The sequence below is a fragment of the Mirounga leonina genome, unplaced genomic scaffold (assembly GCF_011800145.1).
Source record: "Mirounga leonina isolate KUSES-001 unplaced genomic scaffold, KU_Mleo_1.0 Mir_363, whole genome shotgun sequence".
NCBI lineage: Eukaryota > Metazoa > Chordata > Mammalia > Carnivora > Phocidae > Mirounga > Mirounga leonina.
The window spans coordinates 1,025,388-1,051,002 of NW_023270707.1; the positions used below are offsets into that span (position 1 = coordinate 1,025,388).

General features: G+C 45.4%; 1 protein-coding gene across 6 annotated transcripts in view; it reads right to left on the reverse strand.

Annotated features, from left to right (window-relative positions):
* Positions 1–25,615, reverse strand: part of TLE1 (TLE family member 1, transcriptional corepressor) — an 89,307-nt gene that overhangs the window by 13,575 nt on the left and 50,117 nt on the right. For all 6 annotated transcript variants that reach the window (XM_035030362.1, XM_035030360.1, XM_035030364.1 and 3 more), the window contains 6 exons: positions 17,478–17,594; positions 13,491–13,544; positions 12,832–12,984; positions 11,373–11,517; positions 10,205–10,395; positions 8,549–8,625 (listed from right to left, as the gene is read on the reverse strand). In XM_035030362.1, the coding sequence (XP_034886253.1) occupies positions 8,549–8,625; positions 10,205–10,395; positions 11,373–11,517; positions 12,832–12,984; positions 13,491–13,544; positions 17,478–17,594 (737 nt within the window). The remainder of the gene's footprint in view (positions 1–8,548; positions 8,626–10,204; positions 10,396–11,372; positions 11,518–12,831; positions 12,985–13,490; positions 13,545–17,477; positions 17,595–25,615) is intronic.

Genomic DNA, 25,615 nt, shown 5'->3' on the forward strand with positions numbered 1-25,615 from the left:
CCACGTGGGACAACAGGCCAGTCCCCTAAAATACCGCACCCTGTCACATCTCCAAGTTGTGCAAATACTGTTCCCTCTGGCCTAGAATAGCGCCGCCTCCCTCCTAAGTGCTCGTCACTTGCTCTCCTCCTCAGTCTGCCACAACCTTCCCAGGCAGGAGGATTCTTTTCCAGGGTCCTGTCTCTTCCTATAAATCTCAGCTATGGCACGTACCACACTGTGGACTTCACACGTGTTTACACTTCTCGTTCGTTGTTTTTCTAACTGCAGAGTTCTTCAGGGACAGGTGGCCTGACTTCTCCAGCCAGCATACTGCTGGATCTCAACACCCCAAGTCATTCATCGCTACCCTACTTGCTTAGAAGTTGAGGCATGAAAGGTTGCTCTGGCAAGGAGAGTAAGCTACAAGAAAGTGGAGGGTCCTCTAGCCACCTGGGTTATGCCAGCCAACTTTCCCCCAGAAATTTCCAGTCGTCCTACCAAATGTCACTAAGAGACAGTATCAACATTCCCGAGGGGGGAATGCGGTCCCTAGAGAGCCGATTTGGACCGAAACAAAAGGCAATGAAAGCAACCACAGTGATGGAGTGAAATCCATGGCCCTTCCCCAAGTCAGCAGAGCCCAGTGGATGCAGGACCCTTCCAGAAGCTGCCACAGGTCACAGGCAAAAAGCGCGATCCTGCGCCTGGCAGCTGAAGAGCATACCATAGAGTAAAAAAAAAAGTGAGGAGACACAGATTAGAGGTTCAGCTAGCCACTAATAAGATGTGGGGGCCATAGGTAACTTACTTGTGCCTCATTTCCCTATATTTACAACATGCCCTGAGAAAACTTACCCACTAAACATGACTGAGGAGGTGTGGTGTAAATGAAGTTGCGTGGGAAGGTACTTCCAGAAAAGCATGACACACAACATAGATTCAACCTCTGGTTCTCGCATCAGGAGGTAGCTCACTATTCCTTATTATCTGGAGATGAGAAGCAATAGTACAGGACAGGGTCACTGGCCCACTGGGCTAGTAAGTGGAAGGGCCAGGATGCAAGTTCAGGGCATCCAGGGCAGGCCCACCACAAAAGGAGAGCTCTTAATCCTCACCCTGTCTTCACATTGGCACTAACTTGGACATTATTGCCTCGAGAGGGAAAACACGTGCCCATCAAGATGGAGACAGGTAGCCTACACAAGAGAAATCTTCTTGTCAATGTCATCAGGGCACTTCATTATAGAGTCCTGGCCCTGGAGGCTTGGAGGGCTTGGGGCATCTGGGTCATCCTAAGGTATATGAGAATAATGTAATTTATGACTGTGAAGGATACTCTTAGCCTCAAGAACTAGAATAATGAAGGTGGTGGCAGGGGGACTGGGATGTGAGGTCATAAGGAAATCAGAGCCATATTATTCTAAGATTTCAGGAAAAGAAAATAGGTCCTTGGGAATACGATTCATCTATTTATGGTAAAATCTCCTTCACTGCCGATATAACAAGCTTTACCTTTAACATTTTGTAAGGTCTGCATATCTAACCCATAACATCTATAAAACACAGGATTTTTCTAGTTTGGCGTCCCAGGATCCTTCCAAACAGCAAATATGCAGATGAGGGCACAATTCCTATCCTATTTGGAAGATAGCATATCTACAGGAATAGAGGGCTTTAGTAACAATTAAATTACAAGGTGAGAACTTAAAGCATTAAGATGGGAGACTCTGTTTCCTTATTTATGACCTTAATGTAGGACTATTCCCATTTTTTTTGAAAAGGCAAATGCAAAACCTCTTAAAATGGACATGAAAAAGATGAAAAAGGAAATGGGAGATGGTCTAGTTGATAATCTAGGAGGTTCTCTAGCAAAGTTAACATTTATGACTTTGAATTCTAGGCCCTACTTCCTCTACCAACTAAATGTTTGAAAACCTGTGGGGAGCCTGGGTGGCTCAGTCGGTCAAGTGTCCACCTTTGGCTCAGGTCATGATCTGGGGTTCTGGGATAAAGTCCTGCGTCAGGCTCTCTGCTCACCAGGAAATCTGCCTCTCGCTCTCTCTCTCATAAATAAATAAAATCTTTAAAAAAAAAAATAAATGTTTGAAAACATGTAAATGTGCTGGGTAAAAACAAGGCTCCCATGCAGGACAAAGAATCAAACCGAGAGATTCATGGATGAAAAGTAAGACAAAGAAAAGTTTAAAATACAGCCCTTTCAAAGCTCAATTCGAAAATTCTAGCAAAGGAACCAACCACTACAGGCAACCAAGAATCATGTGAGCAAGAAAGAAACAAAGCATACTTATACCTGATAAACTGAAAGGCATTTCTGAGAAGGGGAAGAGGGAGAGAGAGACGTGCAAGGAGGTCAGCTCTCTAGTAGCTACACATAACTCACATCAAAATAGAGGGCCTTCCAGGCGCCTGGGTGGTTCAGTTGGTTAAGCGACTGCCTTCGGCTCAGGTCATGATCCCAGAATCCCGGGATCTAGTCCTGCATCGGGCTTCCTGCTCAGAGGGGAGTCTGCTTCTCCCTCTGACCCTACCCCCTCTTGTGCTCGCTCTCTCTCTCTCTCAAATAAATAAAATAAAATCTTCAAAAAATAATAAATAAAGGGTCTTCCATTTCAATATAATCTCAAGAAATTAGCTACACATTCCCAGAAGATCAAAGAGTAGAAAAACAGAAATTAAACCCAAACCCAAATGTGATAATGAGGCATAAAACAAGCATGTTACTTTTGGTGTTTAATAGACCAAAAAACACCCAAATATCATAACCAGTGAAAAGAGGGCCAAATTAATTTCCAAATCCACTAAATAAGCTAGCTGTGGATTCTAGACATGGTCAACAGAGGAACCAGAAGCAAGATCAGGACTGGAAAATGGGGTGGGGGGTGGGGGCAAGGGCTGGCCATGGAAATGTCTCCTCGGCTGGAAGCCGGGATGGCCTCTCCTCACTGCTGCAAAACATGTTTTCCTAGGAAGCAATTTTACCCCACATGTAGTTAAGATTTTCTTTTCTCTTTAGGCTCCAACTCCAAAAAGGTACTTTAAAGATTTATTTAAACACTAAACGAGTGGGTGTAAGATTTCTCAATTACATGTCTAGCATTAAAATACAGGGTGAAGGAACCTGGAACGAAGCTGGATCTTAAGCCAAACTATTATTAGTCTGAGTTATTACTGACCTCTAGGTGCCACCACACGAGGCAGGTAGGGCACAGCCTCCAAGCATGGTCGGAGAGGAAAGCGGTCCTTCAGGGCCAAAACGCCGTTTTGGGGGGAGGGCGGTGTGAGGCACAGCAAAGAGATGTTGACCTAACTAAACCAGAATTTCTCTTACCAGGGATCTCCACAAGACTCAGGGGAACACATTTCCTAAAACTAAAAGTGAGTTCAAGTGAAGCTGACCAAACAATACCAATTAAATCTCCCCTAGAGGGCTTGAAAACAGTCGGGGTTACCTCTTATAAATCAGCAGTGCTGAACTCTAAAATGCAAAATGTGAATCTCTTTTAGAAAGGATGAGTCACAGTCTTACACAATCCCGGACTCATTTCCCACGTACTCAATGCACCAAATATTTGTTTACGGGATATTTGTGCTCAAGGGGACAGAGGGACTTCAAAGTTTCAGTTCTCATAGGGAAGAAGCAGGTAGAGATCTGACAGGGGCACATGACGGTCACTCAAGGCCAAGGCGTGCAAGGGGTAACAAGATGTTACAAGGTGCTCCTGGAGAGGGATCACATTTCACAAGGCATCAGTGAAGGCTTCGTGTTAATAAGGTGGCAACAGAAATGGTCTTTGAAGGACAGAAAGTTTTTCCACAGAAAGAGGTAAGACTGGCAAAAAGGGACATTGCTCCAACTAGGAGGAGGAAAGGCTCTCAGAGAATGGAAGGTTCTCTCTTTCGGCCCATGCACAAGATGCAAAGAACACATGACATGAGGCTAGAATAACAGGTGGGGGTAAAAGTACTAGAGGAGCCTTGAATGCCCCATCACCAGTTTATGTGCAACTGCTGAAGATCTCTGAGCAAGAAAGGAACCTAATCAGGTAAGCACTTTATAAAGGGGACAACTTATCTAGGATCTTACTGACAAAAGTCAGTAGGAATTAAGTGAGATTTCAACAATGAAGAAGACTGGTGAAATGTCACTTAAACAAGGAAGAATCACAGGCTAAAGTTTGCGCCCAGATGTCGGAGAGAATGAGGATGATGCCTTTAACAAAGATAGAGAGGTCAGGAGAGACAGGTGTGGGGGTGAAGGAGACAAGGAAAATGACCAGGTTGGTTGGGAAACCCTACTGAGTTCCTACATCATTTTAACACCAACAACAAGTACAAAATAGGGGCAACAGGAGTCACCTTGTTCTATTCTACTTTGATAAAAACAAAGCAACACAAAAACCAACAATGTAAGGCCAAGGGCCTTTGCATATGCTCCTTCCTCCTCCCCTATGGGATTAAAACAGCTCAGAAACACTTCTTCCTTGAAGCCTGCCACATGCTTTTACAGAATAGCGTTTCTCTCGGTCATAGCTCTTCTCTCAATTACAATTATGCATTCAATTTTGTGATTATTTGATTAATGTGGTCTCTCCATCACTAGGCTCTGAGCTTCCAATAGGGTCCCTTAGGCCTATGTAGCAGGTTTCAATTAAATCAGTGGGAGAGGACAAGAGGGAGGTGACTGTTAGATTTTAGTGAGCAGATGGTGCGGGAACCTGAAATCACATCGCACAAGACAGGGCTGAAGCAACGGACATATTCAGCCAGAAGAGAAGCCTTGTGGCAAGATGGTGGTCTCCAAATATCTGAAGAGCTGCCATGAGGGTGATGGATAAGTGGTGCGCTGTGTGGTCTCAAGGGGTAGGAAAGAACCAGGATCGATGGATAAAGGTTCCAGGGAGACAGATCTCAGCTCGAGGGCTGGAACAGTTTTCCCACAGCCAGGGAAAGTGGCTCATTCCAGGCACCACAGCAAGGCCCGGTTACTAGACACGCATGGGCAGAAGCACACAGCCACTGGTGAGGTTATCATGGGAGACTTGAACCACAGATGAGCATTCACACGAGAGGCACTGTCAAGGTCCCTCCAGCCCCACTGGAACTCTCCTGGCTCTGCCGCTCGGAAGGAACTCATCCATTGGCACAGGAATCCCTCAAGCTCCCATGTGCTGGGACCATGTGGCAGGCTGTCCCCTCTACCTACAATGGTCCACCTTTTCTGCCCTCTCTGCTCTGTGGGCTTGTTCCTCCTGCGCATGCTTAGCTTTCAGTGTATCCTCCTCACCCCGAGGAAGCCCTTTCCATCCTAACCATCATCACTCTACATGTCTGCCTAGCCCCCACTGCTCTGCCTTCAGGGCGCCTCACAAACATACTGCAGCATTTGTCCCTCTCATGTTTCCACATCAGCAGGCCCTCCAAAGGCGGGGAAGATGAACATTCTCTTTCCTGGAGTCTGCCCAGCACCTGGCACAAAGCCTGACACAGTTCTCGCACAAATGTCCAAGAGTAACCATCCATCGCCCTACCCAAATATTATTTCGATTGGTATTTGTCAGAGGATGACACTCACAAACCTTTACCACACCTCGCTCACCCTTACCCTGGCCATGTTGGTTTGTCACCATTTCTCTTAGGTGCCTCAGACCAAAGCTGTTCGAAGTGTGGTCGGCAAACATTTGCTACCGTCAGCACGGAGATCAGCTCACTCAGGGACAGGAAGTGATGAAAATGGTTATACAGCAACTCGACAGAGTCAACTCATGACAGCTGACTCTTGTAATAAAAAACGGACTGGGGCGCCTGGGTGGCTTAGTCGGTAAGCGTCTGCCTTCGGCTCCTGATCCCAGGGTCCTGGGATGGAGCCCCTAGTCAGGTTCCCTGCTCAGTGGGGAGCCTGCTTTTCCCTCTGCCCCTCCTCTTGCTGGTGCTCTCTCTCTCAAATAAATAAAATCTTAAAAAAAACACAAAAAAACCACAATAACTGGGACTTATACTGTGTATCTTTCTTCCCCTATTTGTCTGTTACAAGAGTACCAATCTTGGTCATGTTGGGAAAAAACTGGTCGCCATAGAAGCTTTGAGAAGCACTGCCTCAGGGAGTATTACTTTATTCAACAATGAGGACAGCAAGCCCTCTCATACTAATTAATGGATTAAAACAAAGGAATAGGATGTATAGCCCAGATCCCAGAGACAATGGTGAACTCCATTTTTCCCCTCTGATATTAACTCGATCTTCCTCACATAACATGGCTCCCCTCAACCTTAAAAGAGAATCCTAAAGAATATATTTTCGCTGTTTTGGAGGGCAGTGACCACTCTGATCCAGAGACTCACCCTCATACGTGACTCTCACAACTTTGCTGCCGTGCCCACTGTCACTGACCCTGAGCATGTCGTACCCTAGCTTTACATAGATGTGAACACAAAGAAATCCAAGGTGCTCGTAAGCCAAAGGCATGAGTATTTTGGCTCTAATAAGCATGACGTCAGTACTATCATTCAGAGAAGGCTTCATCTTTGTGTCTAATTGCATTATTCTCACACACACACACACACAAACTGTAAGGAGCTAGGTCTGATTAATGGTCCTCTGTACCTTCAAGACCATCACAATAGCTCATAGCTCGTCCCACCCCACCCCACCTGCCTCACACGTCCCATTTAGGGTGGGGTCTTGGCAGCCAGACATACCCCCACACCTCCGACTCTTAAAACTGGCTTTCCCTACGGGCGCCTGGGTGGCTCAGTTGGTTAAGCGACTGCCTTCGGCTCAGGTCATGATCCTGGAGTCCCAGGACCGAGTCCCACATCAGGCTCCCTGCTGTCAGCAGGGAGTCTGCTTCTCCCTCTGACCCTCCCCCCTCATGCTCTCTCTCTCTCTATCTCATTCTCTCTTTCAAATAAATAAATAAAATCTTAAATCTTTAAAAAAAAAAAAAAAAGAAAGAAAGAAACTGGCTTTCCGTAATGGTCAGTTGAACTTGGCATTATTTGCTTATTATTTCCCTGAAGATTCATCAGTTACTATTAATTATTGCCTCTCATCACATTACTCATTTGTCCTTTATCCACTCACCAGTCTGTAGGACACACGACAGCTACGTTGCCAGAAACCACGGATAAGAAATACCCACTAAGGGCCCGGGGGCATCCCAGGCTGGATGCAGAGGGGCAGACCCAAGAAAATAAACAACATAGCAGTTCAAGGTTATTCAATCAGAAGAGAGCTACAAGGTAAGAAAACATTTACAACACTGTCCCACCCCCTAATCCTGCTCTTCCCTGGGCCTAGATGTCACTGTAAGTTCTTAACATCTCTCTACCAGTTCTTAGTATAGAAAAAGTCTTGTTTCATCATGAATCAAATTACCATGAAATAGATATTATAATGCGTGTAAAGTAGAGCCGTGGCAATGCAGGTGATGGAGTAAGGATTCCAAAAAGCAGGTGATGGAGTAAGGATTCCATTTTTCCTCATGCTGCTGGTTTATTTGAAGAAAGGCTCTGATTCAAATCACACAAAGGTGACCAGGTAGTTGAATGGACCACTCAAAATAATGTAATATGCAACATGCAGGAGACACATAAATGAAAGCTGAGAGCAACCACACAAAGGCAGAGAGTATAAGGAAAATAAACTGAAGGCCTATGACGCATACCCCTATTTGGAAAAATCAAAATTGTAAAAGGCCCTACAGAAGAGCAGAGTACATGTTGGGAAGTAAGACAGACCCCCCCCCCCCCATATTTCAATTTTGCTTTGTATGGAAATTAAGGACTTCAGAAATTCTTCAAAATCTCATTTCTAATTACTAACATATGGGAAGCAAGTGATTTTAAGTGACCCCGGAAGAATAACCAACGGGGTTTTTCAATTCTGAATGCTCTTTTGCCCCTTTAATCCATCTTTCATGCTTTCCCACAAAGCCACTCTGAGTTTTGTAATCTTGGACTTCTCCGAGTCAAGCACGCACCAAACTTTATTGGGGCTTGGGGAGGGGTGGGCAGGGAGGTTCCAACCTCCAACGCTGGGATCCAAAAGACGCCACAACTACCCTTCATATAACTCCAGTTTCCACCAAAATAAGGAAAAGGTAGCACTGAGCCAGGTAGAAAGATGACATGTTTCCAATTTCAGAGATCTCAACAGTTGGTGACAGCTTACTACTGCCCACAGCACAGTCCTGTTGAAAACCTCCAGCAGCTACGCTCTGACCAAAGGCAGAGCAGAGTAGCTTTCTGAAGAGGCGTCAAGCAAGGAGGGCCAACCACCCCCGGTTCTTGCCTCCCTCCTGGCCCCCGTCTACAACAGCTTCTCTCCAGAAATAACTAAATGCATGAGATCACCCATAGTGAGAAGACAGAGGCATGACACCTACAAGGTGCCTATTTATAGAAAGTGCTAACGCTCCTCAGGAAAAGACACTAGAAATCTCCTTGGAAACGTCCAAGCCTGTGTTCCCTTTGGAATTCTAGTCTGCTAATAGCCATGACTAAGTAACTGCCTTTAAAACAAAACTGAAGAGTCAGAGGTACTTACGGTTTCCCCCCAGGGATTCCTGCCAGGTTTGGAGGGATGGTAGGTACTCGCATGTGAGGGGGAGGATCAAACCCAACCTGGAAACAAAAATAAGACATTGAAGACTCAGTTTATGCAGAGTAGGCACTTTGTGAACATCTATAAAGACTTTTCACTAGAAATTCCTACATCTCCAACGAAACATAAACAGGAACAGTAACATGTGCTAACATTTTTCAAAAAAAAAAAAAATTACAATGCAAGAAGTAATATAACCACCTGTAAATATGACAAGCCATGCTTCTTTCTGGGGAGGTTGGCTGGAGTGTGGTCTATTTGTACATCGAGAACCAGCTTCCCACAGTAAATACTTTCTGTGGACTTAGGATGTCCTGCCTTGGCCAAGCAAGTACAGAGAGCAGTATGTTGTCTGAGTCAGGATTTCTCGACCTTGGCACTATCAATGTTTTGAGCCAGACAGTTGTTTGGGGCTGTCTTGGGATATTTAGCACCATCCCTGGCTTCTACACTCTACGTACCAATAGCATTCTCCACTTCTGATAATCAAAAGTGTCGGGGCGCCTTGGTGGCTCAGTCGTTAAGCGTCTGCCTTTGGCTCAGGTCATGATCCCAGGGTCCTGGGATCGAGTCCCACATCGGGCTCCCTGCTCAGCGGGAAGCCTGCTTCTCCCTCTCCCACTCCCCCTGCTTGTGTTCCCTCTCTCACTGTCTCTCTCTCTCTGTCAAATAAATAAAATCTTTAAAAAAAAAAAAAAAGTGTCTCCACATATTACCAGATGTCCCTAGGGGGACAAAATTGCCCCCAGTTTCATACCACTGGCCTAAGTTACTGCTTAAACACTCATGCCCTAATGAAGGTTATCTAGTCCGTTAGCTGCCCACTTTGCTTTAAACTATCTTGTCCCCAGTGCACAGCCTTTCTTACTAGTGCGACATGAGGGGAAAAAACCCACAAACTTCACTATCAGCCCAAACTACTGGAGATCATGCCATCTGAAGAGGGGAGACGAGAAAACTGAACATGACATATTCTAAATAGCCAAGAGAAATATATAGGGACTTCTATTTGATACAGGTTATCATCTGTTTCCTTTCCCGGATGCAACTGAGGATTACAGTCGATTTTGCCCTTTGCATAGTTTTGTATCTTTCTGGTCAAAAATGAGGCTATTTACATAGTCATAAAAGGCTGGGCAAGAAGATGGGCAAGCTGCCCCAGGGTTCAGTCACCTCTGTTTTCTCGTTGTTGCCTTCAGATCACTGCTTACACCTGAGTCACACTGTTGGGTTTAAAGGATAATATAGACACGGAAAGAAAACATTACAGCTTCTCAAATAGTTTTTCCTAAGAATTAAAGAGGGGAAAATAAAAACCCTCAAGAAATGAATGAAAAGGCTTCTGTGAGCTACTTGAGTCATTCCACTGCCTTCCAAAAAAAAAATCTACTTGGGGGGAGAAAACCAGATGTCCCCTGAACCGCCAAAGTAGCTCCTAAACACTGCCTTGTTTCATCCACAAAAACAGCAAACCCAGAAGCGCTGCGCCCTAACTTAATGCAGCGGCATGCTGATGGCAGCGGGCAGGCTCAGGGACACTGGGGCTCTGTTCGCAGGCGTGGGCGGGGGTCCCGGCCCTGGCCTGCCCGCAGCACCTACCATCGGGGAGCGCCCGTAGGCTACCACGGCGGCGGCGGCAGCGGCTGCACTCATCTGCGGGGACATGTTGTGCAGGCTGGCGTAGGCGGCGCCGGGGCTGGTCAGCTCGCCATTCATGCCGGCGTGGGGCACCATCCCGAACGGGGCGGGGTACGGGCCGGGCACTGCCAGCGGCGTCCTCAGGCCGGCGGCTGAAAGGAAGCACAAGCCGTGTGATGTGACTCAGCCTGAACGTCAGTTCCAGAGTCACTTCTAGTGCCATTCATGAGGGGCGAGGACAAGGAGGAAGGCTTGGGTGAGGTGTGTGTGTGTGTGGGGGGGGGTTCATCACCACCAACTCAGCCGAATTCATCTCCAGGGGAGAACAGACCCCAGGAGAAGCACTGCCCACGCACTTCATCCTTGGCTTGGCAGCACTGGGAAACCGGGCAATTAAAATTAAACAGCAGTACTGTACCCAATTCACAGAAGGCAAACCAAGGCACAGGGCACTCACTACCTGTTTACCTGACTTAATCTCAAAAGAAGGTTTTGATAAAATCCAGGATTTCTCCTTTCCATTCCCTGCTACCAATTCCAGATGAAAACCTGACCCTGGATTTATTACCTAAACCAAAGCCTGGGTTTAGGAGGAATATTCTGGGGCTTATTTTCCTCTGGGCCCAAGGTGTTAAGGAAGAGAGAGTTAGAAGTTACCAGTTGATTCACAGGCTAGAGTCTCAGTGAAACCCTCCCAGGTTCTACTGACAGAGAGACCACAGATTCTTGAGGGATGGACCGGGAGAAACCCGGCCAACTCAAGTAAGCAAGAAGCACACGTGGGCTGGCCGTTCCGGTCAGTATTAGGGAACTCAGACATGCAGTGACAGTTTTGTAAGGAGCTTACGGGCGGAGTAATTATCGGAAACTTTATTGAAGTCCCTAGGATTTGGATGGGGGGGGGGGAGAAAGAGAGCCAAATGTAAACAGTCGGAGACTGAACAGGGTGCAGCTGCTGAACCTAAGGACAAACATCTGTTTCTTATCATGGCTTTTCAGGGATAGGAAGGAGGCAGGCAGTTGAGTGCGTCTCATATTCACGGGGAAATGGCGTCAGGAGGGCACAGACAACGAGTCAAGCCCAGAAAGGGAAAAACAAAACAAAGCACAACAAGAGGCAAGGCTCTACCCGCTTGGTTAACGAGGGGGTCCATGGCTGGAGGCTTGCCGAGGCCTGGACGGAGTCCTGGAGCGGCACTGGTGCCCGGCGTTGGCATGTCACTCCGAGGCGTCGGTGTGCTGGATTTCAGAACAGGCGTGCTGGCTTTTTCATGCTGGTATCATTAAACAAATTAAATGAGTATTATTTTTAATCCAAGCCATATTACACAATTTATCACAACAGCAGCTGGGACACTGGGCACCTTCTAGCTACTCCCTCAGCCAATTTTCATAAATCCACACAATGTTGACAGCATTAACTTGTGAGCGAGAAATGTTGACCTTTCCTCTTCCTGCCAGAATTAAAACTCTAGCTAGAGACACAGAACATGATCACACTTCTTCCTCCACAGATTTTATTTTAAAAAGTATTTTTCCATCAGGCGTGTGGACTTTGGATCCAGGCCAAGTCAGAACGATGACCACCCAGCGAAAAATTCCCAGTCACTCAGAAACAAATGGCTGGGTCACCAAGAATGTCAGAGGGAGGATCCCTTTTCTAATCTTGCCTTTTAGTGGCAATGGGATTGAGACTAACGGTGAGAGGCAGCAGGGCGGTGGATTTGTTGAGAAACAAACCAGCATCTCAAAGGCAAAACCCCTAGAAGGATTCTATCCGTCTGAGAGATGTGTGTGGAGGTAAGCACTGCCACCACTTGCCTACATAATGGGTGCGGACCCATTAGCACAGAGGCCTTCAGGAGTGTGACAGTAACAGGGTCCCGGGGCATCATCCTCTGCATCTCAACCTTTCATTCCTTTAAATCCCAGTCTGAGGAGCACTACGGAGCAGCAAACAGCATGCATGGGGCTAGGGAGAGACCGCAGCTCCCTGTGGCCTTGGATCTGATGGGCAGTGTAAACTTGGCAAGCTCCTCAGGCTTTCCTCCCCTTCGGTGAAATGGGATAATGCCTAGGAAGGCTGTATACGAATCAAATGCAGGACCGTTATGGCTCGGTTTTTGTGAGTTAAGAGAGGACACGCTCCACACTATTTGCTGAATGGCTGAAAGCAGGCTCGGAGGCTCCACCCTCCCTGCACCTGCTCCAGGCTTCTCTGGAGGCTGCGTGAGTACATCCCCATTCTGACTCCAAACCCAATCCCAACATGCCCCGACACAGTGGGTCAGTCTAAAATAAGGTAAACTCAGGACTTCAATTTCCTATGAGGTTGCACATCCCCCAAATAAGACAGCACTGGACATGGAAGCTTGCTGTCTCTCTCGAATCACGGCCGAAGACACACTACCGAGAGGGAGAAAGGAAACACCATGTGGGACAAAGAGCAGGAGGAGTTGTCTCACTTTTAAACTTAAAAATATACCTCTCACTCCGTAAAAGCCCACATTTCAAATACTTTCGGGTCCTCTGAACCGCAAAGAAAAATACACTGCTGAATGGGCAAAGTGACGGCTCAGGAGACCTACCAAGCTCATTTCTTTGGATTTCAAAGAAGTGGAGCTTCCCGAAGAGGCCGTGGACGCTGGGCTGCTGGAGGCATCTTTCTTCAGCAGGCGGTTTTTGTCGATCCCATTTTCCCTGGGTGAATGGGCAGGGCTTGCTCGCGGAGAAGAAGGGTCCTCGACAAGTATAAGCAAAGCTTGTGTGATTTCACTCATAACGGACGGACCTTGCCCTTTACGGACTCTACTTCCACACTAATTCTCTAAATTAAAGGAGGCCACTCTAAGTCCTTCAGATCTGGGGGACTTGGGAGTGTGCCCCCTGACTAGCAATGTTGTTATAATTAACAGGATGGTGTTTGCAAACACACCGTGAAGACAGCACAGAGGAAAGCACATCCAGGAACAATCCTAAGCGTCCTCATGCTCAAATACTTTGCCCAGAGGGCACAGGAAGGAAAGGAGCACCAGGCACCCAACTTAGGAGTCCGAAATGACTGGGAAAATATATATATATATTTTTTAAAGGAAACCAAAGTTCTTGTCAGACCACTATTGCTCCATCTATGAACAACCACTAAGTTTTTAATGTGCAAAGTTGTGAGAAACCAAAATACCATGGCTCTACTTTCTGTTTCTCATAAGTCACCCTGAAAATAAAGTTTGAGAAAATGTGTGGTTACCTCATTAGACACATCCACAACTAAGTTGTCATCGCTTTTGTCACCATCGCTGTCCTGGAAAAAAAGATGTTCATGCCGTTTATTAAAGGGTTGGAGGCCCAGTTCAATTCCTATAGTTCTTGGTAGCAGACACACTGAAAAAATGGCCCAGGACATGCCTACAGGTCCCCTTCCAGATTGCCAGATTGCCTTCCCCCCCCCTTACCTGACATGGGGCTACCCAAAGCCACAGGCAGGAACTGTTGCAGTAGAATACCTGCTATAGATCATTCAGGTGAGAGCAAGTTGCAAACACTGGGTGCACAGTAAGAGCTCAATGAATGTTTGCAACAGGTGCATCTCTTATAATCTGAAATCTGCCCATGGCCTTCTATCAGGGCTCTTTTCCCACTGGATGTCAAATTAAGAACATGATTTCAAATTAAGAACATGACTTCGTGTCATTGCTTTGTGTGTACCATCTTGAAGATAGCCAACAAATCTAGTGTTCACAATTTGTAATTATAAAGAGAAACTTCAACCATGTTCCCATGGGGTTACTCATTACTGAAAGAAAAAAAAGGAACACTAAAAACCAAAAACAACAAAGCTATCAACTTGATTGGGATAACGTACCAAGATCTAACCTTATGTTAAGAATAAAAATCTTTTGCAATCAGCATGGAATATTTTAGGAGATGGAAGAACACGGGATGGCAAAATCTGGAAGGCACTCGCATCCTGCAGGAGGGCTCGTATTCCCTCTTCATAAAGCTGTAAAATTTGCTAACCCAGGAAACTGCAAGGTTGTCCTAAGTTTGAAAAAGCTTTAGAAAAGCTATTCAACTATGTGCTCACTCCTACATCGAGTTTAGGGCAGACTGAGAAAGTCTACTTTCTTAGCCAAAAGGCCTCCTGTCCTTTAGTACAGAGTGATACAATGAGCCTATGAAAGAAGTAGGATCTCACCTAATTCTCAAAAAGGAGTAGGTCACTAATTTATGATCTACACAATCCTTTTACTGAATCACTGTCAATTACAAATACATGAAGGTCTGACAATTTGTACTAATAAGTACAAGTGCAAATATGAGCCATGTTGGCTTTCTGTGGGGCCTCCAAGTCCAGCTAGAAAGTTACCCTCAACTTTAAATTCGTATCTTTTACATGTTTTTTTCTAACTATACCTAGAGTTTTACATGTGGAAGACCCAATTTACTTTCTTCAATAGGATGTTACTAGATTTAATTTAATCACTGTTGTTAAGGCACCATGCAATTCACTACAACAACATAAAATTATAACCAACGAGGAAGCCTGGGTAACTCAAAATAACAGCCTACTGAAAGAAATATTTTCATGTAATAAAAGAAAAAAATAAAACTAAAGAAGATTTGCTTTTTCTGTTAGTAAAGACCACAGAAAAGCACAAACGTTTTCAGGTGTTAAGAACACAAAGACAGAGGCGCCTGGGTGGCTCAGTCAGTTAACCGTCCGTTTTCAGCTCAGGTCATGATCTCAGGGTCCTGGGACTGAGTCCTGCATTGGGCTCCCTGCTCAGTGGGGAGCCTGCTTCTTCCTCTCCCTCTGCTGTTCCCCCTGCTTGTACTCTCTCCAATCTCTCTTTCTCTCAAATAAATAAAATCTTTAAAAAGAAAAAAAAAAGAACACAAAGACGGGGGTTGCCTGGCTGGCTCAGTTGAAAGAGCATGCAACTCTTGAACTTGGGGTTGTGAATTCGAATCCCACATTGCGGGTAGAGATTAAATAAAATAAATATAAAAAAAAAATGGGATGCCTAGGTGGCTCAGTTGGTTAAGTGTCTGCTTTCGGCTAAGGTCAAGATCCCAGGGTCCGAGGATCCAGTCCCGCATCAGGCTCCTTGCTTAGCAGGGAAGCCTGCTTTTCCCTCTGCCATTCCCCCTGCTTGTGCTCTCTCTGACAAATAAATAAATAAAATCTTAAAAAAAAGAACCCAAATATGGTGGTGGTGAAAAAAAATATAATCCAAAAGGTTTTCTTACAAAAAAATTTATTAAAAAGGTTCACATAGTATACAAACTAGCAAGAAGAAGCAAACAGCTCACTTATTATGATGGGACTATGAAGTGAGTTTTTGAGTAGTCTGTAATTTCAATCTTAGGTTTGTTTTGGACCCTTCTGCAAATGTGAACCTTCACACTACAGTGTAGGCTGGTCACTAGAGAGCTAAGGTCTGAGGATTTTGCCCCAGATTCTCCAACATCAACTCAATACATCACCCTCAAACTACCTATACATCTGGACATACTTAATATGAGCAGGTTATAAAACAGTAATGCAGAGCTATGGATTCTAGATCACTCACCACTAAATATCTACACGAGCCTCATGCACAACTCAAAATTGTATTACCGGCAACTTCCGAATTTCTGCACATCATGGACATTTTGAATAGCTTATTAACAGTTGATGCCATATATAAAAGTACCTGCAGGGGAAACCGGCTGTGGGCAAAGGTGAGGGGCAAACATTATGTGCTACAAAGCCCTGGACTGGAATGGGGAGAACCTACAACTCCAAGTTCTCAGAATGTTATCACAGTGCAGAGTGTGGACCATTACAAGGACCTCTGGCAAAATACCCTCTCCAAGGGGCGTCTGGGTGGCTTAGTCAGTAAGGAGTCTGCCTTCAGCTCAGGTCATGATCCCGGGGTTGTGGGATCGAGCCCCACATCAGGCTGCCCACTCGCTCCCTCTCCTCCCTGCTTGTGCTCTCTCTGGCTAACTAACTCTCTCTCTCTCAAATAAATAAATAAATAAAATCTTAAAAAAAAAAATACCCTCTCTGAGGCCCTCAGCTTGGGAATCCTGGCATAGTGATCAAGAGCATGGATTCTGGAGTTAGACTGCCTCCAGGTTCCACCACTAACTCTGAACTTGGGACAAATCACTTACAAGTTCTGTGCTTCAGTTTCTTTATCTACAATGGAGGCGACGGTACTGAATTCACAGAGCTGTTTGAAGAGTCAAATGAAAAAATCCATGTAAAAGCACATGGTATGTGGCACAAACAAGCTGTCGCTCAGGAAATACTAGAGACTGTTAGCTATTGGCTTGAACCAGCCAGCAGGAGGCAGAGGGGCCTCGTGTGTAACCCCCATCTTGCCGACCCGCCAGCCGCTTTTTCCATAAGCAACGGGAAGTGGGCTAATCCCAGGTTCTACTCTCATCCTGTTCCTGAGAATGTGTCCGTCTTGAAATAGACACACTTGGGGATACACAAGAAAACTCCAAGTCATTTATCAGCTGCAATGCTGATGACCCTCAGACTCGAGCCAATTGCCATTTGGCTTGGTTTTGCTCTCCTCATGAAATGTGGTTCCAGCTAGGTGTGAGTCAAGAGCCCTCCCTTCACAGTCATGCATTCTCAATCTGCGGGGTCTGATCTAGATGCTTCCGAGGTTTTTTCCGTTTTTACCATGGACTTACCTAGCCAAACTGCTCGCTGTTCAAGAGGATGAACTCTGCCTCAAGACCGAACATGAGCCTGAATAAGTCAACAGAATAGCATCCAAAAAGGTGCTCTGTGACAGCCATGTTTTTAGCCTGGTTATTTTAGCAGGACGGGCTACCAAATTTGCAGGACCCAGGACAGATGACAATGCAGGTCCTGGTTCAAAAACTGAGAATTTGAAGATGGTGAGGACAGAGTGTCAAACCACGGGCAAAAGTCCCTTTAAGAGCAGGGCCCCATGCAAATGCACAGGCTGGAGGTCCGGCCCCTGCACGCTGCTATCCCCTCTTATGAGGAACTTAGGCAGGAGGCCTAAAAGGTAATCATGAGCCTGACCGAGCAGAGTTCACAGCTCTAGAGGGAAATAGTACCCTTCTAAGAACCTATCCTCTTGATAGTATTATTTTAAAGGATGTGGAATTATCACTATGATCTTCGAGTATGCTTGTATGCTCACTTAGAAGGTGAACAAGTAAGCAAACAAATACTGTTTCAAGTCCTTTATTTACTTACATAGTGGCTGGAGTCCTTATCATCCACCTTTCTTTTTTTGATGTCATTGGAAAATTCAGGTCCATTTCTGCGTTTATCTGTGCCCCTTAGACTGTCTGGGACCAAGAGGGAATTACTCTGTAAGACACACACACAAAAAAAGAAAAAAAATTAATCAAAGATTCCTTCCCAGGTCTCTTTGTACGCATGAAAACCCAACCTGGAAGTGATAGCTATTTTAAGAAAGGTGATACCTACACCAACTTTGACTCCATGTAATTCATCTCATCTGAAGACTTTGACGGCAAACATTTAGAGAGGTGTAAGCGCTTAAAAGGGAGACCCTGACTATGCAATGAAGCCATCCAGAGCCTGGTGGATCCTTCAGGCCCTACTCACTCAAAATGCTCTTCCATTCTCTTTTTACTGTTAGAGAGATGGGAGCTTGCTGTTTACAGGGGGATGTGTTTTTACTCTTTCCCACTGCGATTTCCTGGCCAGGAATGTAAACGGCCTAGGAGCGGAACCCTGAGATTTTTCTATCAGGCGTATTCTGTGACTGTGACAGTGTGTGCCCCCGAAAAAGACACACAGAGAGCAGGTGGGATTAACAGCATGGCTTCCTAAAAGGCAAATAACATTTTCCACAGCAACAATGAAGGAACTCTTTTGAATTCTTTCAATTTGCTGTTTGGAAATAAGATTTGGTGTTCCTCGCCAATAGCACTGAAATTCAAGACCCGAAGCGAGTATTTCAGCCAGGGAATCTTCAACAGCGAGGCCAGCTCCCCCCACACAAAAGCAGGAACAAGGACTAATCTTTTCTACCAACCACACAGGATACTTTCCTTCCCATGTGCTGAGTACAAACTGTTGACCCAAAGAAAACAGGCATTTTCGATATTTGGGGGGTCACATGACATGATCTGACATCCCTTCAATTCCCATCTCCCCTCAGGCTAAAGCATCAGAACATGTTACAATGAGTCCTTTTAAGTACATGATTAGCATGCGCAAGGGGGCAATTTGTTCAGTGATGTGTTACTGCCTTGAACAATACTGAAGGAGCTGTGCAAAAATCTCCTGCACAAAGCCCAGATAACCCCAATTTCTGAAAGAGGCTGGAGAACTACCCGGGGGGTGTCCAGGGCCAACAGACAATTATGTTACCTTTCTCTGCCACAATTTAAAAAAGAAGGGGCTGGGGGAAACCTTTAAGTCAGACCACCTCTAAAGCAATGGCATGTACCAGAAGCAAATTTTTAAAAGCGGGGTTGGGAGGGGAGAGAAGGGGTGACTTCGCTCCTAACCATACCAAGGTAGTCAGCCAGGTGGCTGGGTCTCTAAGTTCCCTCATGAAAACTGTGGACCCCACCATGGGAACATTCCCAGCTCAACTACACACAGGAGGAAATCAAACTGGGGAGCAGGGGGCCATCTGAGGCCTCTTTGCCTACTGCAGGGGCTGACAGTGAGGCGAGCTGAGCTTTGATTCATGACCGGTCAAGCTACACAAATGCAGGAGGCTTACATAAAAGCAGAGGGAGGGACTCGTGTGATTCAATACAGAGTAGCTCAGAGTAATGTCTTTAGCACAGTGTGTGGGGCTGAAAGGTGACCTGGCCAGATCCCTCCACTGAAGACCGTGGTAAGTGTCTGCTAAAAACTAACCCCTCCGACCCAGACCCCCTGGCTGATAGGACACAGGAGACTTAACCAAACTCCTGAAAGTGCTAACGTGCACTCCAAAAAGCAGAGCCACGGGAGGGGAACAGCAGCGTGCACGCAGGTGTAAACAGTGTACAGTGTTCCAGTGCACCTGCCCGTGTTCTAGATCTTATCAGCTCTCCAAAGTCTCCTCGTCCAGACTCTGACCTGATGCACTGAGGGCAGCACCATAGAGCACTCTACTTTACATCTGCCCCAGGGCCCAGAAGAATGTGGCACAGACTTTGTGTCCACTGGCAACTTTATTTATTTATTTTTAAGATTTTTATTTATTTTTTTGACAGAGAGAGACACAGTGAGAGAGGGAACACAAGCAGGGGGAGTGGGGGAGAGAGAAGCAGGCTTCCCACTGAGCAGGGAGCCCAATGCGGGGCTCGATCCCAGGACCCTGGGATCATGACCTGAGCCGAAGGCAGACGCTTAACCGACTGAGCCACCCAGGCGCCCCATCCACTGGCAACTTTAAAGTGAAGTCTCTCTCCACAGGGTCACCTTCGAAGCCTTCCTGCTGTAACCAGCGCTGGGCATCCAAACTGCTCAGCCATTCAAAGATAGCTTTTTAACGATCTTCTTTTTTTTTTTTAATATAGTCAAGTGGTATTGTAAACATAAAAGTAAACTTTGCTTCTGTTAGCAACAATGCAATTTCTGTTAGAAACAGTAACAGTCCTAGAGTTGGACCCTGGAGCCTGTCAAGCTTTGAGGCCTCTGCTTCTACATGTTAGAAGTTACTACTGTAATTCCTGCTTGAACGGCTTAAATGAGGCCAGAATCTGAATAGGTTTTGAAAAGCTCTGGAAGTTCCTCTAAATTTGGACAGGGCTGGTAATTAGCACCGCTACTTATGTGAAAATTGGCTCCATTCAAAATGGCAGACTCAAGACAAGTTGCAAAACACAGTGTCTCATCGTAACTTTGATGCTGTAAAATGCATTCAAAACAAGGCAGCAAAGATGGTGGGCTGGGAAGGCCTGGGGGAACCACAGTCCGGAGCAAGTGGGGAGCTGGTTCACGTGGCAGCCCCGCCCAAAACAGGCCACTTCCTTTCACCCCTGTTCCCACGAACCTGTTCTTTGTGTAATTGTCCCCAACATCTGCCAGCCCTGACACTGCTTTCGTTGTCGTTCCTGATTTTTTTTTTTTTTTAAAGATTTTATTTGTTTATTCATGAGAGACAGAGAGAGAGAGAGGGAGGCAGAGGGAGAAGCAGGCTCCCAAGGAGCAGGAAGCCCGATGCGGGGCTCGATCCCAGGACCCTGAGATCATGACCTGAGCCGAAGGCAGACGCTTAACCATCTGAGCCACCCAGGCGCCCCTGTCGTTCCTGATTTAAGCAAATGGCTCCAGCCTAACGAACTTCACTGTCAGCAACAACAGCTATTTTGGTTAACGACTGCCTAGGTGACCCTAATCCTCATGGTTCCCTCGTGTGCTCCCTAGAAACCCAAAAGTGACTTCACAGGTATTACTGGATGTCTCATGATACCAGAAGTTTTATTTCCCCGCCCCGCCCCCCTCCCCATGCTCTGTGTTTTCCTCACACACCAGCTTATGTTCCTCATGACCCAGGGGTGGAGTAACAGTCATACTGATGGTCATTGTGAGCCATTTTGTACACATTTTAAGTATAAAAAGATTCTACCTGGGTATTGAATGAATATCATTTGGATCTTTCAAAATTTATCTTGATTCTTTCTTGATTTGTTCGATCTGGACTAGAATAAGATAGTATCACATTTAACATTTAATCAACATTTAAGAAGAAGCCATTTGCAAAACAATGAAACTCAGGTTACTTGACTTTAAGTTTTTTTTTTTCAAAACTTGTGCACTGGAAACACAGAAGGTTAATTAGAATCACACCTCTGAAGAGGCCAAAGCAACCTTAAAAGATTTATTGTTCATCTTCTTCATCCCCCCACCCCTTTATCTGGGGGCTGACCAGTGAGGGGAGGCGATTTACCTAAAGTCAAGGCATCTCCACTCCCAGAGGAGTGATTCTTATACTCAATTTATGTACATAAAATACTTGCCCCCACCTACTTATCACTTAAGAGTCACGCTGGCTCTTTAACCATTAACATTTAACCATTTAACATTCTAATGTGACATAATAATGCCTAGTGCATGCTGCATGCTTTCTCTGACCGCCCCCCGCAAACCACAGTCTCTCTCTCACACACACAAACACACTTGGTTTTATGCCACTTTAGGAAAACCGTCAACATCTTAAAAAAATTACACTCGACATTAAAATGACCTGAAAACAGTCCCAAATTCCTGCCTTTCCACTCATGAATCCTGCCATTTATAACCCAAGATGCGTACAACAACAGGCCTCAGCAGAGAGCAACAAAGCGGTCCAGAGACCCACAGCACCTCTTCACACGATGTCACTCATGGCCGCTAGGACCTCTGCAGACTTAGCTGCCACCAGACTTCTCCTCCCAGGGTCCATATTTTCAAAGGCTTTAATCTACCAAACAGCATTCATCAAGGAAAGTTCAATTTCAAACATTTAATCTGCGAAATAAATATTTAATTGTGAATCAGAGGTTTTTTGGGTTTTTTTTTATCAGCATGAGAACTAGAGTTACCACGCTGACTGATACACTCTAATGCTAGCCAAGAAACTCAATGTTTTATTCACCTTGCAGCTGGTAAAATTTAAGTGTCTGCCAGAATTTTTCAGAAACAGTAATTACTGGGCAGATTTCTATTACAAATGTCCCAAGGTCTGGGATTTTTGAGACTGTATATATAGTTTCCCTTTGTATTAAAATTTTTTAACTAAACAAAATCATCTTATTTACTTTGTGTCTTCCACCAGAGCTCAAAACTGGACATTTATACAGCCCACAGGGGAGATTACGAATCTGAGCAAATCAAGGTCGGAAAACACACTATGACTTCAAAACAAACTAAAAGTCTAAAACCATGATGAGTTTCTGTATCTTACACGTTGCACACACTGATGGGAATGCAGCCAAGTCAAACAATAAAAGTAGAGGTATATCTGACAGGTCTCTGGAGAAAAAAAGATCCCCCCCGAAGCACTGAGTACCAGAGTCAGAAAGAGGGTCCACAAGACCTGTTAGCCCCATTGGTGTGCCTTTCTCTCTATTTGTAGGTGGAAACTACACATGAAATGAAGAGATGAGGGGCAAGGACCGAGAAAACATGCAGCCCAAGGGAACTCTCCCTCTTAAAAAACTGGAGAACTTAAAATCGCAGTGTGCACCTTCACTGACCACAGGCCAACTGTTGGCTACCATTACTATATGCTTCCTGAGGGTCATTTCTCCCACTTGCAGTGACGTGATGCTTAAGAACAGTGACAAGACTACAAGAGCTACTCAGAGAAGAAAAGGAAAAGTAACAGAACTTCTCCTGTTACAACTGGGGTACACCAGCTCCAGTCGCCAAATCCAGATCACATCTAACTGGGTGAACCATGTTTCATAAACACACATACCAGGACTAGCCTCTGCTATAGTTCTCTGGGTGCAAGTTAACTAGAGAGTTGGCAGAGTGTTTGAACCTAGTAGGTAGAAGTGCACGATTATTCTCCCAAAGCAAAAATAAACATCCAAATGCAATCATTACCCCATACCTTCATAGAAGAACTTCCAATGGTAAAGCATCAGAGCCTGCTGCACTTGGGATTCAGTTGAATCAAAAGAAAACATCACGATTTGGATCTGTGTCACCTTTATTCTCATGGTTCTGGACAATGCTGTTTCTATTTCATGCTCTGAATACCCACTACTCAAGATCGAGGCAGAGAGACCCAGATGCTTCAATATGGATAAAAACCCGTCCGTATATGCTGGTTCCAATACTTTTGCTTTTCTTTAGCAATTTAACAGTAATGGCTGTTCACGTAAACGGAGATACTCTGGAAGGTAAACTCCAGAAAAAATGAAAGAAAGCAGGTTTAAGGGAGTGTTACCCTGTCAGTGTTACCAGAATACTTGTTACAGAGCCTTCATGTTTCCTTCATCGATTCTGAGACCTCAAAGCAAGTCTTCTGCCAACCATGTCTAAACCTTGAAGGCACCAGCAGCAACTGTGCAAGGAAAACCCGCTCATGGAGACAGCAAAAGCTAGACAGGTCTCCCTAATGTGAAAATAATGCACATTATTCAAATGGATTTCTTTTAGCTGCCATGCCGATTCCCCTTGGGATCTTTCTCCTCCCTGCAGGAAAAGCATTTGTGTCAGAGGTACAGACTGGAAACTCATGACACCTCATTTATCCTCCGTTACACTAAGGCAGTGGGAACCTAATTTGCTCGCACACTCCACACTGACAATTAACTTCTCGGTGAACATTAAAACAATTAGGCAGTGACGCACCCCCATCACATCTGTGTGCCTTCTCCATCTACACCTGGTACCAATTAAGCCGTCACCCCTGCGCTGTACTTTTCGCTTCAGTCCAACGGGTCATTCACAGATTCTGCCTGACATTTCAACAAATGCGTTTTTAACCCCTAAAACTAACAGGATCCCCACCTGTCAACGGGGAGGAGGGTAAGAAAGTGAAGATGTGTGGAAATGTGTCCATTTGGCAACCGCATCACATCTCAGGAGCCCTGCCTGTGAGGCAGATCTGAAGGGTACACATCGATTTTTCCTATAGTTTGAATGCAAAATATGGAAAGGACCCCGCGTGTTCTCGCACCTCGATCTGGGAACTCTGCAACTGTCAGACGCAGATGAGTGGTTCAGTCAGAACTCCCAGAAGGGAAGCTAGCCATGTAGAAGGCATACAGACCCAGTAAAGAGGTGAGCTGGAAGCTGTACTAGTGCAGGAGACAGATACCCTGGCATCACTCGCAACGTCCCCAGTTTGCCCTTCCACCGCTTCAGGTAAAGAAAAATAAAACACACCACACACACACACACACGTGCGTGCACGCACACACACACACACACACACTTTAGAGCTGACAATAAATATAGTTATTTCAAAATAATTTTTAAATGCCCTCATGACAACTTCATTCCCCTCATCAGGACCTTGGTGACAGCAAAAAATCAAATCTGTATTTCAAACTGTTTTTAAAAGCAGTTTTCGTAGAGCTACTATTTAGCTGTCACTGTCGCTCTTTGTTCTCTAGTCCCTGAGGACAAACTTTCTAGTACAAAGAAACCAGAAAGCACTGGGTCAGGACTTGCCGGTGAGTTAACTTGGGTATCTGACGGCACTCACCTCCACCTCTCCTCATCTGAAAGACGGGAGACCCAGAGTTTCCTGCTTACTACGTTTCAGAAGTAATGATAAAAATGATCATGGGGCCAAAAGGAAAATAAAATTTTTAAAAACCTGCTCTCAATGGTGGGCTTAAGTTACGTTTTCTAATTACAGAGAACAAACTGAAATCTGAAGAGAGTTTCGGAGGGAGGTAATGTTTTCTACCCGCTTTCTGGTTTCTTAGAGTCAAGATGCCTGATGCCCATCTTTACCATGAGCACAGTGAGATAAAACCTGAACATTTCTCCAGTTACATATGGGCCCCGATACCCTCCCCGGTGAGTTACGGTGTCCACAGTAAAGACACACCTCCACCTAGTACAGGACAGACCACTCCCAACCATCTAGAAACTGCTGTCGCTTTCCTTTCTTCCGGGCTTCACCCTTCTCACGGCAGTGATGCAGGGAGCTATTTTTTAGCACATAGTTTTAAATTTTGCCAAAAAGGAAATCTGCTGAGACAACTGAAGAAAACTTAGTGTTTTCCACTGTGCCTAAATATTGACATTTTAGGTGACTCATCTCAGTTTTATCCTTCACTTCTAGGCGATTCCTTGAAATAAGTCAGGGGATAAACAAACAGTTAGGCAGAAATACTTCCTCCTTTGATGAACTTGAGCATCATGAGCCCAGCCAAGTTCAAGACGGGCTGGGGTCTGTCTCCTGCTCTCCGCACTGAGAAACATCAGTCACGGCCCACATCTCCACAACTGCCTCACACATTTGAAAACAGGAAAAGAAACCACCAGTAACTACATGGAGCATGACTAATGATGCATTTATGGCTGTCTTGTTACTCTGCAGGTAGAGAGGATAGGGAGGACATTCCGAAAGGCTTGCTACGCTCTGTCTGATGACTTCCTGTTTGTGGTCCCTAAAACCCCTCACCCCATGAGGCAGCTTCCATCACCAATTTATAGATGAGGCTAGGGGAAAGTTCCAAAGGATGAAACACCTGGTCCGTGACAGAACACCACTGTGGTCTGCCTCTGTCCAAAACCGGTGTTCTTTTTATCACCCCATGCTCGAAGGGCTACTGGGAGCTAATGTGATAGTCAAAAAAGCAAAATTTCAGAAAAAAGCCAACAGTGAAGTATTCTACAAAGAGACTCATGTCTTAGGTTCTCCTTGCACTCTGTAGTGCTCAGTGTGATTTGAGAAGAAAATCATG